Source organism: Oncorhynchus clarkii, chromosome 14, assembly GCF_045791955.1.
Source record: "Oncorhynchus clarkii lewisi isolate Uvic-CL-2024 chromosome 14, UVic_Ocla_1.0, whole genome shotgun sequence".
Lineage (NCBI taxonomy): Eukaryota > Metazoa > Chordata > Actinopteri > Salmoniformes > Salmonidae > Oncorhynchus > Oncorhynchus clarkii.
Window position 1 is genome coordinate 16690678 of NC_092160.1, and position 13902 is coordinate 16704579.

Below are 13902 nucleotides of genomic sequence, written 5' to 3' on the forward strand. Positions count from 1 at the left end.
AGAGAATATCCTCCAAGCATAGGCCATTTATCTGCTAGGATACTGGACATATGTTTACTTTATTTTTAGGCGTCATGATCTTGAGGGAATTAGCGAAAATGAAATGGGAAATCAGCTCTAAGTCATTAAAAGTCCTTATACCAAATTCTTAGGCAAATGAGAGTCTTATCAGATTAAAAACCACTACAAGTCGACTCCCTGAGAACCGCTGAGAGGTCCAAACGTACAGGATATCGGCTAAGGACCGAGATAAACTGCGTCATTTTGACGAGCTAGAATGAAATGGTTACTTATTGCCTAAACCAAGGCCATTTAACTTTTACTCAATTGGTGACAAATTAGGATAAATGTGTGACTAGATTGTGTCACTTTACTTCTGATGTGGTTGATTTATCTGGTCATCATTTATCTGGTAGTCCCGAAATGGGCAACAACTTGAAAGTGACAACATCAGTTCTGTGAACTGGGCCCCGAATGGGGTCAGCGCATCACCATATCCCCATCATAGACATACTGTAGCGTTGCTCTTGTGCCTTGCTTTAGAGATAGCCGACTGTTAATGGAAAGGTCAGTTCATCAGGTCATCTTTATTGCTTCGTTTCTTCAATGGGAAGAAGATAAGATTGGCAAGAACACAATGAATAGGCCAAATTTGACCAAATAAATGCATCATGCTGTTCGTTTGACTTGATTTTTAGATATGATTGCCTTAGTTGGGTTAGTGTTCAATTCTGCAAAACGGACATTCGGTTCGTCTTGGGTAGGCTACATACTACACGGTGCCTCCTGTCTCTCTTTACATGCTTTTTAAAAAAGAAAAAAAAGCACCGTACTCTACCCCGCATAAACACATTGGCAGACATCTCTTATTTCTCCGCGCACCGGTTGGCTGGGCAAACCGTCATGTCCACGTTGACGGCCTGTATAACAAATGGGAGGGCTCTCGGTGACGTCAAAGGTGTAGGAGAGAGTCACAGTGGGACAGCCAGAGCGCAGCGAACAGCTGAAATGAAGAGTGAGCGGCGTAGTGTGCCTAGCCTCTGGATCTAATATCACCTACCTGCCCTTGTCACTCTGGTACTCCGCACAGCTAACAGTATCAGCCCGAGATACATATTTGCTCTTCCTTCAATCAAAACGCCGTTGCATTTTCACCCAACGCGAATAATGCTGGGTTTCTTCTAAATACATTTTAAGCCGTTTAAACAACTTTTTTTAAACATTAATTTGCCAGAGGAGACGTGTTGCTGTGAATCTTAACACCACTGATTCCCCCTTTTCTCTATCCGTCGGACGTCTCTCTTTTTTTGCTTGCACTGAGGGAACTTAATCCGCCTCTGACAGCGAGTTTTGCGCGCTATCCTATTCATATGAACTCTATGAAGGATCCATTGAATTTGGACCATCATCACCACCACCACCTAACCGGGACTAAACTCTCCTCCACGCACCACACGGCACTAGCAATGGCCTCTAGTCTGCAGCCGTTGCAGCGGTCTGTGGACTCGAAACACCGGTTAGAGGTGCACACAGTATCAGACACCTCCAGTCCGGAGTCCGTAGGTAAGAATCATCCCGTGGTGCAGACTACTGTCAGCACATGGCTTTTTGAGGATGGATGGCCGTTTTTCTGATGATAGGAAACAAGATGTCTCTCTACAGCCTCTCTAAACAAAAGCAGTTTGAGACCGAGGACGTTATTAGTTTATGTATGCAAATAGTCTGGGTATTGGAAATATCAGACAGAGGATCACTCTCTTTTTGACTATGCAGATATTGTGATTACGCCAGTAATTGATTTATTTGTGTCATAAGTGTCAGGAAAGGTGACGCTGTCGTTACTTTCATAAGTTATATATATTTTTCTCGAAATGTTTCATGTCTTCACGCATATTTTTGTAAGTGTAATAATTGTAATAAAACGTTTACATTTTTTAAATGTAAACCTATATTCGATGAATTACAAAATCTAGAAACGTTTTTAAATACCATTTGTGTAGTATTACCATTGTGCATACTGACATTGTTTTAGAGTCACGTTGTAGGCTTTTTAACTCATTTTCATGTAGCCTACATGCTTTAAATAAGGAATCGTTACATTATTAGTAGTTTAACTATGAGAGTAACATTTGATCCAAAGGTTTTAAAATGGGTTCCAATTTAATGAGGATACCTCTTATAATACCACCCAGGATAGGCCTGTGACCGACCCGACAATGACTCATTTAGTATTTTGTTCACTGTTTCAACAGAGAAAGACTCAAAGGGCCAGAGCAAAACTGACGACTCTTCAGATGATCCTTCTAAAAAGAAGCGACAGCGGCGACAGAGGACTCACTTCACAAGCCAGCAGCTACAGGAACTGGAGGCCACGTTCCAGAGGAATCGCTATCCGGACATGTCTACAAGAGAGGAGATAGCCGTGTGGACCAACCTCACAGAGGCCCGCGTCAGGGTAAGGCCCTTGAGAACGAACACCATTCATGTGTATAATTTCGGGTTATTTGTGCCACTCATATATGGAGTCGAGGCAAGGATGTCAATTATTACGCAGGGAATTTGGGCACGCATAATTACTCACCTCCAGAACATGTTGTCTTAGGGAAATAAAATTGCATGACTGGTTATTCTTTGCAATGATATGACTCAGTTATAATGTCACAAAATAGTAAAATACCATACATTAGATGGCTACGCCTATAATGCATTGTTATTTAGAAAATCTCTAATGATAGGCCGTCCACCTACTTTACTCGTATATTTTTCCCTGTACAACAGTATGATTTTACTGTCAATATCTCTGCAGTGGATAAAATGGAAATGTATTAAATATAGCCATTTCACACATTTACTATATTTAGGCTATAATATCACAGTTTTGTTAGATATCTGACATTGCTGATAACTAGATAATTAGGCTGTTATTAGTTGTTTTAGAAAAACAAAGCATAATTACAGGCTAATTAACTTGTTAGCTGTTAGAACTATTGACATTAATGGCTGACAGATACCAATCTTGTTACTATGTTTGTTTGAATGAGGTGCAAAGCTTGTATTTTGCGTTTGTCATTCTCGTGTTGTATAACTAAAGCTACTAACGTGTTTGTCTCCGCCTATGGAGGAATACACATCTTCAGACACCACATTAAGATGGTCCAACGACAGTTAGGAACGATGGATGTGTATTGGGATTCTATTGGAATCAACACAGATTGCTCTGCACGAGAGAAAGTGACTCAATTAGGCCTGGTAGAGTTGCAATCCAACATACTATTGTTATCACAAATAGCGTTGCGCTTTTACAATCGTTTTTTGGGGGGATTATGTAAATTATTTAAACGTCTGAGGATAACTAGATTTTTGGCATAGCCTGTGTTAACAATAATAATAATTGAGTTGTATATTTATATTATTTTGCAAAGCCTGTGTTAACAACAATAATAATTGAGTTGTATATTTATATTATTTTGCAAATTGGTAAGGTGACATTTGTCATTTGTGAGAAATTAATTTAAGTGATTTACAGTTGTATGTCTGATTTTGACTTAAGACACACCTGAAGGCCACACATGAATACCACATCTGGTTCCTTGCAGACCAATTAGGCTACCCATCAATGACATTTTTGTGAATTGCACAGGATAGCCAACAAGTCCTAATATTCTTATGTTGGCCTGTTGGCTATAAAATAAAGCTCATGGGGCCGCCTTCATATTGCAGTAATAGCCTATTATTAAATTCTGAACTCATATTTGTCTTTGTCATAGGTGTGGTTCAAGAACCGGCGAGCAAAATGGAGGAAAAGGGAAAGAAACCAGCAAGCCGAGCTATGCAAGAACGGCTTCGGTCCTCAGTTCAATGGACTTATGCAGCCCTATGAAGACATGTACCCCAGCTACACATACAACAACTGGGCCGCCAAAGGGCTAACTTCGGCCTCCTTGTCCACCAAAAGCTTCCCTTTTTTCAATTCCATGAACGTCAACCCTTTGTCATCGCAGACGATGTTCTCCCCGCCCAACTCCATCTCTTCAATGAGCATGACTTCCAGTATGGTGCCGTCCTCGGTTACTGGCGTGCCGGGTTCGAGCCTCAACAGCCTCAATAATTTAAACAACCTTAGCAACCCCTCTCTGAATTCGGGAGTTCCCACGCCAACCTGCCCGTACGCCCCGCCGACCCCTCCTTATGTGTACAGGGACACTTGTAACTCCAGTCTGGCAAGCCTGAGACTGAAAGCCAAGCAGCACTCGAGTTTTGGATACACCAGTGTTCAGAATCCAGGCTCAAATCTGAGCGCGTGCCAGTACGCCGTGGATAGACCAGTGTAATACCTGAGAATTTCACGAGCCCCAGTCAGAGGAACGAGAGACTACTTCTTTTTTTTTCAGAAGGGCACTAGAATACTAAACCACCGAAACCCGCGATGGAGTTTCAAACTTAAACGGAAGTAATTAGGCTTTTTTTTTTTTTTATCCTAATTAGTATTTTGTTCTACACCGGCGAGTGGAGAATGTATGATACTTTACTTTCCACGCTTGTTTATTTTGAGGTTTCTAATTTTGGACGTTAATTGACTGAAAGGTTGTATATATATCGAAATATCATCTCCAGTTTATTGAGGCGAATGCTGTTGCTCTCCAGTTTTCTCAAGGTTAAATTTAACAAAGCATGTGAAAACCCTAAAGGAATAATGTTTTGCTTGCAAACAAGGGAATGTACATACTAAACGCACCAGTTGTGTGTTTCTAACATATTATAAATTTATTATTAAATGTCTGTGTGAATATCGATTTAGAGTAGCAATCTTGCGTATAAAAAGACGCATCAAATGTTCCTGCGAAATTAAATTGGTTTTGCTCTGTGTATACTATTTAGTACGGAATTTTGTTTCGGTTTTTTTTCAACAAAAAAATAAATAAACTATTGTGTTTTATTTAATGGAAGTAAATATATTGTTCAAAACGTTTTGTTGAGGATTTTTGTGCTGATCAAAGTGTTAGTGTAAGTTTTGTCGAGTCTATAGTGCAGGGAATGACAGTGTGTCTATCGGGGTTCGATTATGCTAGCTACCAGGCCTACTAATCTAAAGCGAAAACAATGGCCCTCTCCAATACACATATGAATCGAGACGCAGGGAGATTCACGGGTGGAGAGGGCGAGATGCCCCGCCAGATTAACTGCTGAATACATGTCTGCTTTTTAGCCAAGGACCCGGAGTGATCACTGGTGCTTGAAATAACACTGGAATCAACAAACTGGAATTGGACCACACAACAAAGGCCCGAGCTCATTACCTTCTGACACATAATAATCACGAGTGCTATATATAACCAAACAATGAGCAGCACTGGACGTTTAAGATGCGCCTCTTGATGCAGTGGAAAGTGATTATAGACTTACATAACATTCTATATCACAAAATAATCAATAATACCAATACAATGTTAGCATCTTGTTTTTATTTTGACTTGTGCAATGTTCTACAAATCTCTCATAAACACAACGATTAACTATTGCAAAACCATTCTCTAGCCTATTTGAGATATAGGCTATATGACAGGCCTATGGCCTCGTGTTCTGGGCGTAGATGTTCATATTGTAAATATTTTCACTTTTGCTATATTTGTTGTGCAGATCTACAACAATCTGTCTTTTCAATAAGATAACAACACCAATCATAATATCAATAACAATTGGCTAACTATGACTACGATAATAACAATGTTATACTTGGCTGAATAGTACATTAAACATTTTTAAATGTGGCCTACTATTTTTTCCAGAGAGCCCATGCACCTTCTTTTACGCATTGTGTTGACATGTTCGTTCCGGGATGGTAGTTTTGTCTATACAGTCCTGTTTACAATGTGCTGTGGTCCGTTATCAAATGCACCAGTGCGTTTATAGAAAATCAAAACAACTACAAGGCACCGAGAAAATATAATTCACAAGTTTGAACAAACAAAGAAAGCTCGGGGACGGAGGAGGCTGAGACTTGTGATCTAATGTCAGCGCAGAGCTCGAGATCATTGTAGAGCGCTGATGAAAAATGGAAGAGTTACCACTGTTGGCCACATTGGCTAACAAGGAAAATCCAACCTTCAGCAGATGTCGAGGGAAATAGCCTTCAATTCGAAATCAAATGCACTGTGCATGGGGGTTTATTTGGCCTAGAGGAATTATTTCATATTTTCAGGTGAGCCCTTGTTCATACAATGTTTGAAACAATAATTGACCTAATTTAGTTGTGCTGTAGCGAAAGTCAATCACTATTTTATTAGCACATATTAATGCGCGTTGAGGCTCATCAAATATAACATAACATGAAAGAAATACTGGTCTGATTTTTAAAAGCAGCATCCACCAGCTGGAGCACCTAGGCTACACCAAACGAACCTTTTCCATAAAAAGAGCCCCCCTAAAAATGTTTCCTAAAGACCTGGAGGCAGTACATTTTCAATTTCAGAGCCACTCGAGTTTGATGGAGTCGGTAACATGGAGCAATATTAGGCTGACAATGATAAATCTTGCAGCCTGGCGAATATGCAGTCTGCGTCTCAATACACATCCCAATCAACATTTGGGCACAGAGGGCCTGAAGAGACAAGTCTTCAGGGAGACATCTCACTCGCCCAGAAACCGCCCAAGCCTCCAGACCTCTCCTTCTGTTAAGCATGGACTACCTGGTAAGAAATATATTTCAATGTTTTCAATAAATTACAAAAATATAACAGGGTTGACAGGCTTATTTTTTGGTAATTGACCACAAGTGGTTTGCTCAAACATTTTATTTGTGACCAAATTATTTCACGTTTTTGAATTTAAAATGATGCAAAATGCTTTTAGCTTTTAAAAATTTAGGAAGGCAATCTATTTGACCAGGTTTATTTGGTTGCAGCTCAATTTTACCTCCTGCAAAACGAACGTCCTTAATAATATTAAAAACGCTTCGGTTTGATATCTGTCATTATTGAGATTCATTTTAAAGCGATGTAAACAACCATTCAAAAGTAAACTCAACACCTTGTTTCATTAAGTCAATGTTAGTTCAAGAGCTTATCCTCCACCAAGCTGGGCCTTCTTCGCTAATAACCTAATAATTTTTTTTACATTAATTTCACCTTTATTTAACCAGGTATGCTAGTTGAGAACAAGTTCTCATTTACAAATACGACCTGGCTAAGATAGAGCAAAAACAACAACACAGAGTTACACATGGAATGAACAAGCGTACAGTCAAACCTCACAGTTTATTAGGCTACCACAAACAGCACCAATAAGACTAATAACTACTTCGACTTTAGAGAATAAGCAACGCTTTGTTACCTTTTTGAAGATGTTACCCTTTTGCAGTTTTTTTTCTCGCTTGGTTGTTTTATTTCTACTGTGATTGTAGTTTACTCTTTACAGAAATAGAAATATCCCGAAACATAATGTGAATGCTGATTCAATTCGTTGTCTAATTTTGTCAGCTCATGTTGGGGTTCGTATGATAAGGAAAAGTTACAGAAAATACAGAGACCCTATCACCTCTATCCCACCCCGGGGAATTCAAATTAAGCAAGTGAGAGCACACATCCGTGCATGACTCGTTACTTCTAATCTAAATAATTAACAAGCTCTCAATATTCATGTCATGGTGTGCCAAACATGTGAGACATTTTGCCAATATGGTGTCTATTTGTTGTCCAATTACACACACCAATTACATGCAACTCCGATCTTCTGAAAGCTATTTTCCAACGACTTTGTTATGCACGTCAACTTGTTTAGGTCTTTCTGTTCTGTGCAAAATGTGCTCGACATGCCCTTGCAATTTTTCATTTCAGATACACGGGTGCACAAGTTGATAAAAATGCATGAGCAATTTCCTATTCAAATAATTTTGTAAATATCAACCAAATCAGGCATAGGTTTGGTCATCTTAGTGGGTTATTATATATAATACATTAACAATCTTAAGCAAATGGAAAATTAATGTTTTCAAAATAGATGTGGGCGCCAAGCGGTTATGGCGATCGATTATTCAATAGAATCATGGAGTTTCTTCTCGTTTGAACTGGGAACGGGGTGAATTGGGTCTTAACTATCGAAACAACTATTTATATTTTCATCCTTTGTTTTACCAATGTGTTAAGTTGAATTATAGTATTTCAAAAACTACCAATTTATTAACACTTTCAACACTGTTGCATTGTAGGCTGGCTTGTCAATGGCGGAATTGACGACATTATTTGAGAAGAATATGCCTACTTTTTTTTGTCAGATTCAACATTCTCATGCGTTAAATTGGCTAGCCATAAACAAATAACTATTGAGCAGGCCTACATTAGAGGCGTTGCCTAAACGCAAATCCCATTCAGCCTGGGAAATGTACACCTCTTCCTTTTGATGATTTGATTGCATTATGCTGTACAAGGCAAATTGGTATTGTCATAATCAGTGAAATATCAAAGAGAATGGCAAGCCCTCTTGCATTGGCTGGATAGTAGGAATACACATTGAATAATCTCAGACAAACTCGTTCATGCTTATCAATTCCAATTATTCGCCTCTCACACACACAAGCACAAGAATCCACACACATACACATTGGCCATACCACTCTGGGTCAGTGGGGGGCTTCTGACCAATCATAGCATAGGGGTCGCTGCTAGAGGTCAGATGAGCTGACCTCACACATTCTCAACGCCCCCCCCCCCCCCACCCCCCACCCCACACACACACACACACAAGGAGGCCCTCCATAACAAGATGAAATACAATTATTCCCTCTCAGACAAAGGTGTCTTCCATAGCTAAGTGTATACATCACCTTGTCTTTGTTTGTATGAAGAAAGTAAGAAAAATACCTATACATGTTACATGGTAGTTGCATAGACAGTGTAATTACAGTGTGGGAACACATTTTTGCATAAAACATCTGTTAAACCTGTTTGTGGTAAATAATTGTACATTACGCAAGTAAGAACCTTACAATAAAGGGGTTCTAAAGTCACTTGTTTTGTGTGTGTGTGTTGTGTGTGTGTGTGTGTGTATATATATATATGTTTGCATGTGTGCACACCGATGTGTGTGTGTGCACCTGTGTATGCCTGTGTGTGTATATGCTTCTGCTTGTGCTGTGAAGCCTGGGAGCATGCAAGTGTGTGTGACTCGGACAGCTCTGGCTCCCCTCGTCCTGTTTCCATGGGCTGCTGGCTGGCCGGTCGGCTGGAGCGTGTGAAAGCAGATAACCAGGGCAAATTTCATGACTCACACACTTCCTGCTCTGTGAAGTTATATTAAAGGATGCAGAAAAAAAATATGTGATGTTTTGTCTCCAAATCGATTGCTACACATTGAGCATGTTGGCTTCACCCTTGAGTGTGTTCAAAGGATCGGTACCATGGCCCTAATGTGCCTTGAATAGAAAAATAATATGATCCAAGGATGGATTCAGTAGATAAATAAACAGTCTTGTGTTTTCTAACAGTCTTGCCTTCAACCATGTGGTGTTAAATTGACTATTCAGTGTTCTAGTAGTCTTCTAGAAATGTATTGGAATGGGAGGTAATAGCCTATTAGGAATGTGCACTATGTGTCTTTTGGGTGACATGGGACCATGTATCAAGCGTCTCAGAGCAGGAGTGCCTTATGACCACAATGAATACAATTACATGGACAGGGGGGAACTGATCCTAGATCAGCTCTCCTACTTGAGACCAGCCAGGTCACCTGTGATACAAGTCAGTAATCAATGTCCATCCATGTCTGAGGATGTCGGGAGATGATGTGGAAACAGGCCACTAGGGGTAACAGTGAGCACTCTTACCTTCAAGTAGGTTTCAGTTTTGCGAGTGTGTTGTAGGCGGGAATGGCGGATGGGCAGATGAAGCCTATCCCCTACCTTAACCATTCTAAGTGAATGCCTAACCTTATACATTTGGAGTTAAAGCCTGAAGTTAACCCCAACCTTGCGTTTTTCTTCTGTCAGTGTGATGTTCTGTAGTTGCTGTACGACCTGTGATCCATTTCACTGGGGGGAAAACAGAGTCAGAAAGCCTTATTTAACATGTCATAGGAATGTTTTAACATGGTAAAACCAAACCAATAGGAATCATACCATATTTAAGCAACTCAGATGAGTAGAAAAAGGATAACATTCGTTTATTGGTGGTGGATGGGACAAGTTATGCCTTTACAGCACCGGAGGTTGGTGGCACCTTAATTGGGGAGAACTGGCTCGTGATATTAACTGCCATTCCATTTGCTCCGTTCCGGCCATTATTATGAGCTGTCCTTCCCTAAGCAGCCTTCTGTGCTTCACAGCGTGAGGGGTTTTTAAACGCAAAATACACTAATTCATTATCATTTACTGAATATGACATTCGGCTGTTGTGTCTCTGTTGGCTGCCCTATATAGAGACATTATAAGCACATTCATAGTGCCTTTTGAGGTATGCCTGAAAAAAAACGATCTCAAACACAGAGCCATATTATCCACTAATCACCCCACCTACTGCAACAACCAATATCTTCCTCTTCATGTCCCTTCATGTTAACCTGAGTCTCCCCCTCATGTGAATCATCATGTTCAGACACCTTTAGTTTACACTGTAAGTCTGCCGTCTGGCCAAACGGCGTCAATCGCTTCTCAATGTTTTCCTTTCTGCCGTCACCTCCTATAACATTCTAAATGGCTATTACCTCTACCCCCTACTGTCAGCCACCCAGAGTCTCTGACAACTATTCTGATACAGAACATACTTTCATGCTGGTTAAAGTTTGACCTTATGTAGGAGGATACATTTCCTAAAAGGCACATTTTATAGCAAAAAATACATAAAATAAATATATACAATGGCAAGAAAAGGTATGTGAACCCTTTGGAAATACCTGGATTTCTGCATAACATTTGATCTGATATTCTTGGGATGTCTGGTGTGAACTGCCCTCTTGAGGTCATGCCACAGCATCTCATTCGGGTTGAGGTCAGGACTCTGACTGGGCCACTTCAGAAGGCATATTTTCTTCTGTTGAAGCCATTCTGTTGTTGGTTTACTTCTGTGTTTTGGGTCGTTGTCCTGTTGCATCACCAAACTTCTGATGAGCTTCAATTGGCAGACAGATAGCCTAAAATTCTCCTACAAAATGTCATGATAAACTTGGGAATTAATTTTTCCGTTGATGATAGAAAGCTGTCCAGGCCCTGAAGGAGCAAAGCAGCCCCCAAACCATGATGCTCCCTCCACCATACTTTATAGTTGGGATGAGGTTTTGATGTTGGCGCGATGTGCCTTTTTTTCTCCACACATAGTGTTGTATGTTCCTTCCAAACAACTCAACTGTAGTTTCATCTGTCCACAGAATATTTTGCCAATAGCGCTGTGGAAGATTCAGGTGCACTTTTGCAAACTTCAGATGTGCAGCAATATTTTTGTTGGACAGCAGTGGATTCTTCCGTGGTGTCCTCCCATGAACACCATTCTTGTTTAGTCTTTTAAATATCGTAGAATCGTCAACAGAGACGTTAGCCTGTTCCAGTGATTTCTGTAAGTCTTTAGCTGACACGCTAGGATTCTTCTTAACCTCATTGAGCATTCTGCACTGTGCTCTTGCAGTCGTCTTTGCAGAACAGCCACTCCTAGGGAGAGTAGCAACAGTGCTGAACTTTCTCCATTTATAGACAATTTGTCTTACTGTGGACTGATGAACATTAAGGCTTTAAGAGATACTTTTGTAACCCTTTTCAGGTTTATGCAAGTCAACAATTCTTAATCTTAGTTCTTCTGAGATCTCTTTTCTTCGAGGCATGGTTCACATCAGGCAATGCTTCTTGTGAAAAGCAAACTCAAATTGTGTGAGTGTTTTTTATAAGGCAAGGCAGCTCTAACCAACATCTCCAATCTCTTCTCATTGATTGGACTCCAGGTGAGCTGACTCCTGACTCCAATTAGCTTTTGGAGAAGTCTTTAGCCTAGGGGTTTCCAACCTACACTGGGAATGTTTAAATGATTTATTCAATATAGATAAGAAAAATACAATCATTTGTGTGTTATTAGTTTAAGCACACTATGTTTGTCTATTGTTGTGACTTAGATGGAGATCAGATCCAATTCGATGACCAATTTATGCAGAAATCCAGGTAATTCCAAAGGGTTCACATACTTTTTCTTGCCACTGTGTATACACTACTGTTCAAAAGTTTGGGGTCACTTAGAAACATCCTTGTTTTTGAAAGAAAAGCAAATTTGTTTGTCCATTAAAATAACATAAAATTGAACAGAAATACAATTTAGACATTGTTAATGTTGTAAATGACTATTGTAGCTGGAAACGTCTGATTTTTAATGGAATATCTACATAGGCGTACAGTGGCCCATTATCAGCAACCATCACGTTTGTGTTCCAATGGCACATTGTGTTAGCTAATCCAAGTTCATCATTTGAAAAGGCTAATTGATCATTAGAAAACCCTTTTGCGGGCTTCCCGGGTGGCGCAGTGGTCTAGTGCCACCAGAGACTCTGGGTTTGCGCCCAGGCTCTGTCGCAGCCGGCCCCTACCGGGAGGTCCATGGGGCGAAGCACAATTGGCCTAGCGTCGTCCGGGTTAGGGAGGGTTTGGCCGGTAGGGATATCCTTGTCTCCTCGTGCACTAGCGACTCCTGTGGCGGGCCTGGCGCAGTGCGTGCTAACCGGGTCGCCAGGTGCACAGTGTTTCCTCCGACACATTGGTGCGGCTGGCTTCCGGGTTGGATGAGCGCTATGTTAAGAAGCAGTGCGGCTTGGTTGGGTTGTGTTTCGGAGGACGCATGGCTTTCGAACTTCGTCTCTCCCGAGCCTGTACAGGAGTTGTAGCGATGAGACAAGATAGTAACTACTAACAATTGGATACCACTAAATTGGGGAGCAAAGGGGGTAAAAAAAGAAAACCCTTTTGCAATTATGTTAGCACAGCTGAAAACTGTTGTTCTGATTAAAGAAGTAAGAAAACTGGCCCTCTTTAGACTAGTTGAGTATCTGGAGCATCAGCATTTGTGGGTTTGATTACAGGCTCAAAATGGCCAGAAACAAAGAACTTTCTTCTGAAACGAGAGGGGTTTACCACAACAGCTGATATAACCTAGAGGATTTAGGGGGAAGGGGGAGAGGGATGAAGTGAAGGAGAGCGACTGTTATTGTGTGTGTGTGGTCTCACCTGGTGTCCACACTAAGTGGCTAGGGAGTACTTTATGCTGAAAAACAGACACATGAGGACAAACACCTATCGTGGTGTACCTGAAACATTTAAATATAGAGGGCTATGTGTTTCACCACTTGGTTATTGCAAGGCTAACCCCCAGGGAAATCATGACTTGGCAGCAACAGATAAACACAGCCATTTCACTGGACTGTGTGGTGTAAATCTGAAAATTAGCAGTTGACATCTTAAGGGTTAAAGTGTATATATAATATATATAATTACTTGTTTTAAGCAACTGTAAAAAAATAAAATAAAAACATGATATATATATAATGTTTATTTTTATTTTTTTAACAGTTGCTTAAAACAAGTAATTATTGGCAATGCTTGAGTTTGCATTTAATGTTATTCCTGTCAATTAAATGGTGAGAGAAATGACAAGACAACCCAAATACGGCCCTCATTTCAGCTGAGACACTCAGACACAATCACTTCACTGTCTTGAGGTCCCCAGAAGCCAACCTAGGTACTGCTTTAAAAACAAAATGCAATCTTACCTAGATTGATAGTCTAGTATTGAAATAATGGAGGTAAAATTACTTGTTTTGATCTCTCTTGCCCATTAAATGCATCAATTTATTTAGTCTTGTATCAAGCCTTTTTTTAGGTTAAAATAAGGTAAATTGTCTGCCAGTGCAGTAAGATAATTTATCTGGGTAAGACGTCAAGTCAGT

The 13902-nt window shown here is 40.3% G+C and overlaps 1 protein-coding gene across 3 annotated transcripts in view; it reads left to right on the forward strand.

Moving 5' to 3' along the window:
• The window catches only part of LOC139366005 (paired-like homeodomain 2), a 68276-nt gene extending 62508 nt beyond the window's left edge, over positions 1–5768 (forward strand). The window contains exons 1-3 of one of the 3 annotated variants that reach the window (XM_071103077.1): positions 955–1563; positions 2253–2455; positions 3768–5768. In XM_071103077.1, the coding sequence (XP_070959178.1) occupies positions 1371–1563; positions 2253–2455; positions 3768–4331 (960 nt within the window). In that variant the 5' untranslated portion in view covers positions 955–1370 and the 3' untranslated portion in view covers positions 4332–5768. Of the gene's footprint in view, positions 1–954; positions 1564–2252; positions 2456–3767 lie in introns of those variants that run through there. The other 2 variants (XM_071103079.1, XM_071103078.1) reach the window with 2 other exon arrangements.
• Positions 5769–13902: the final 8134 nt, after the last annotated feature.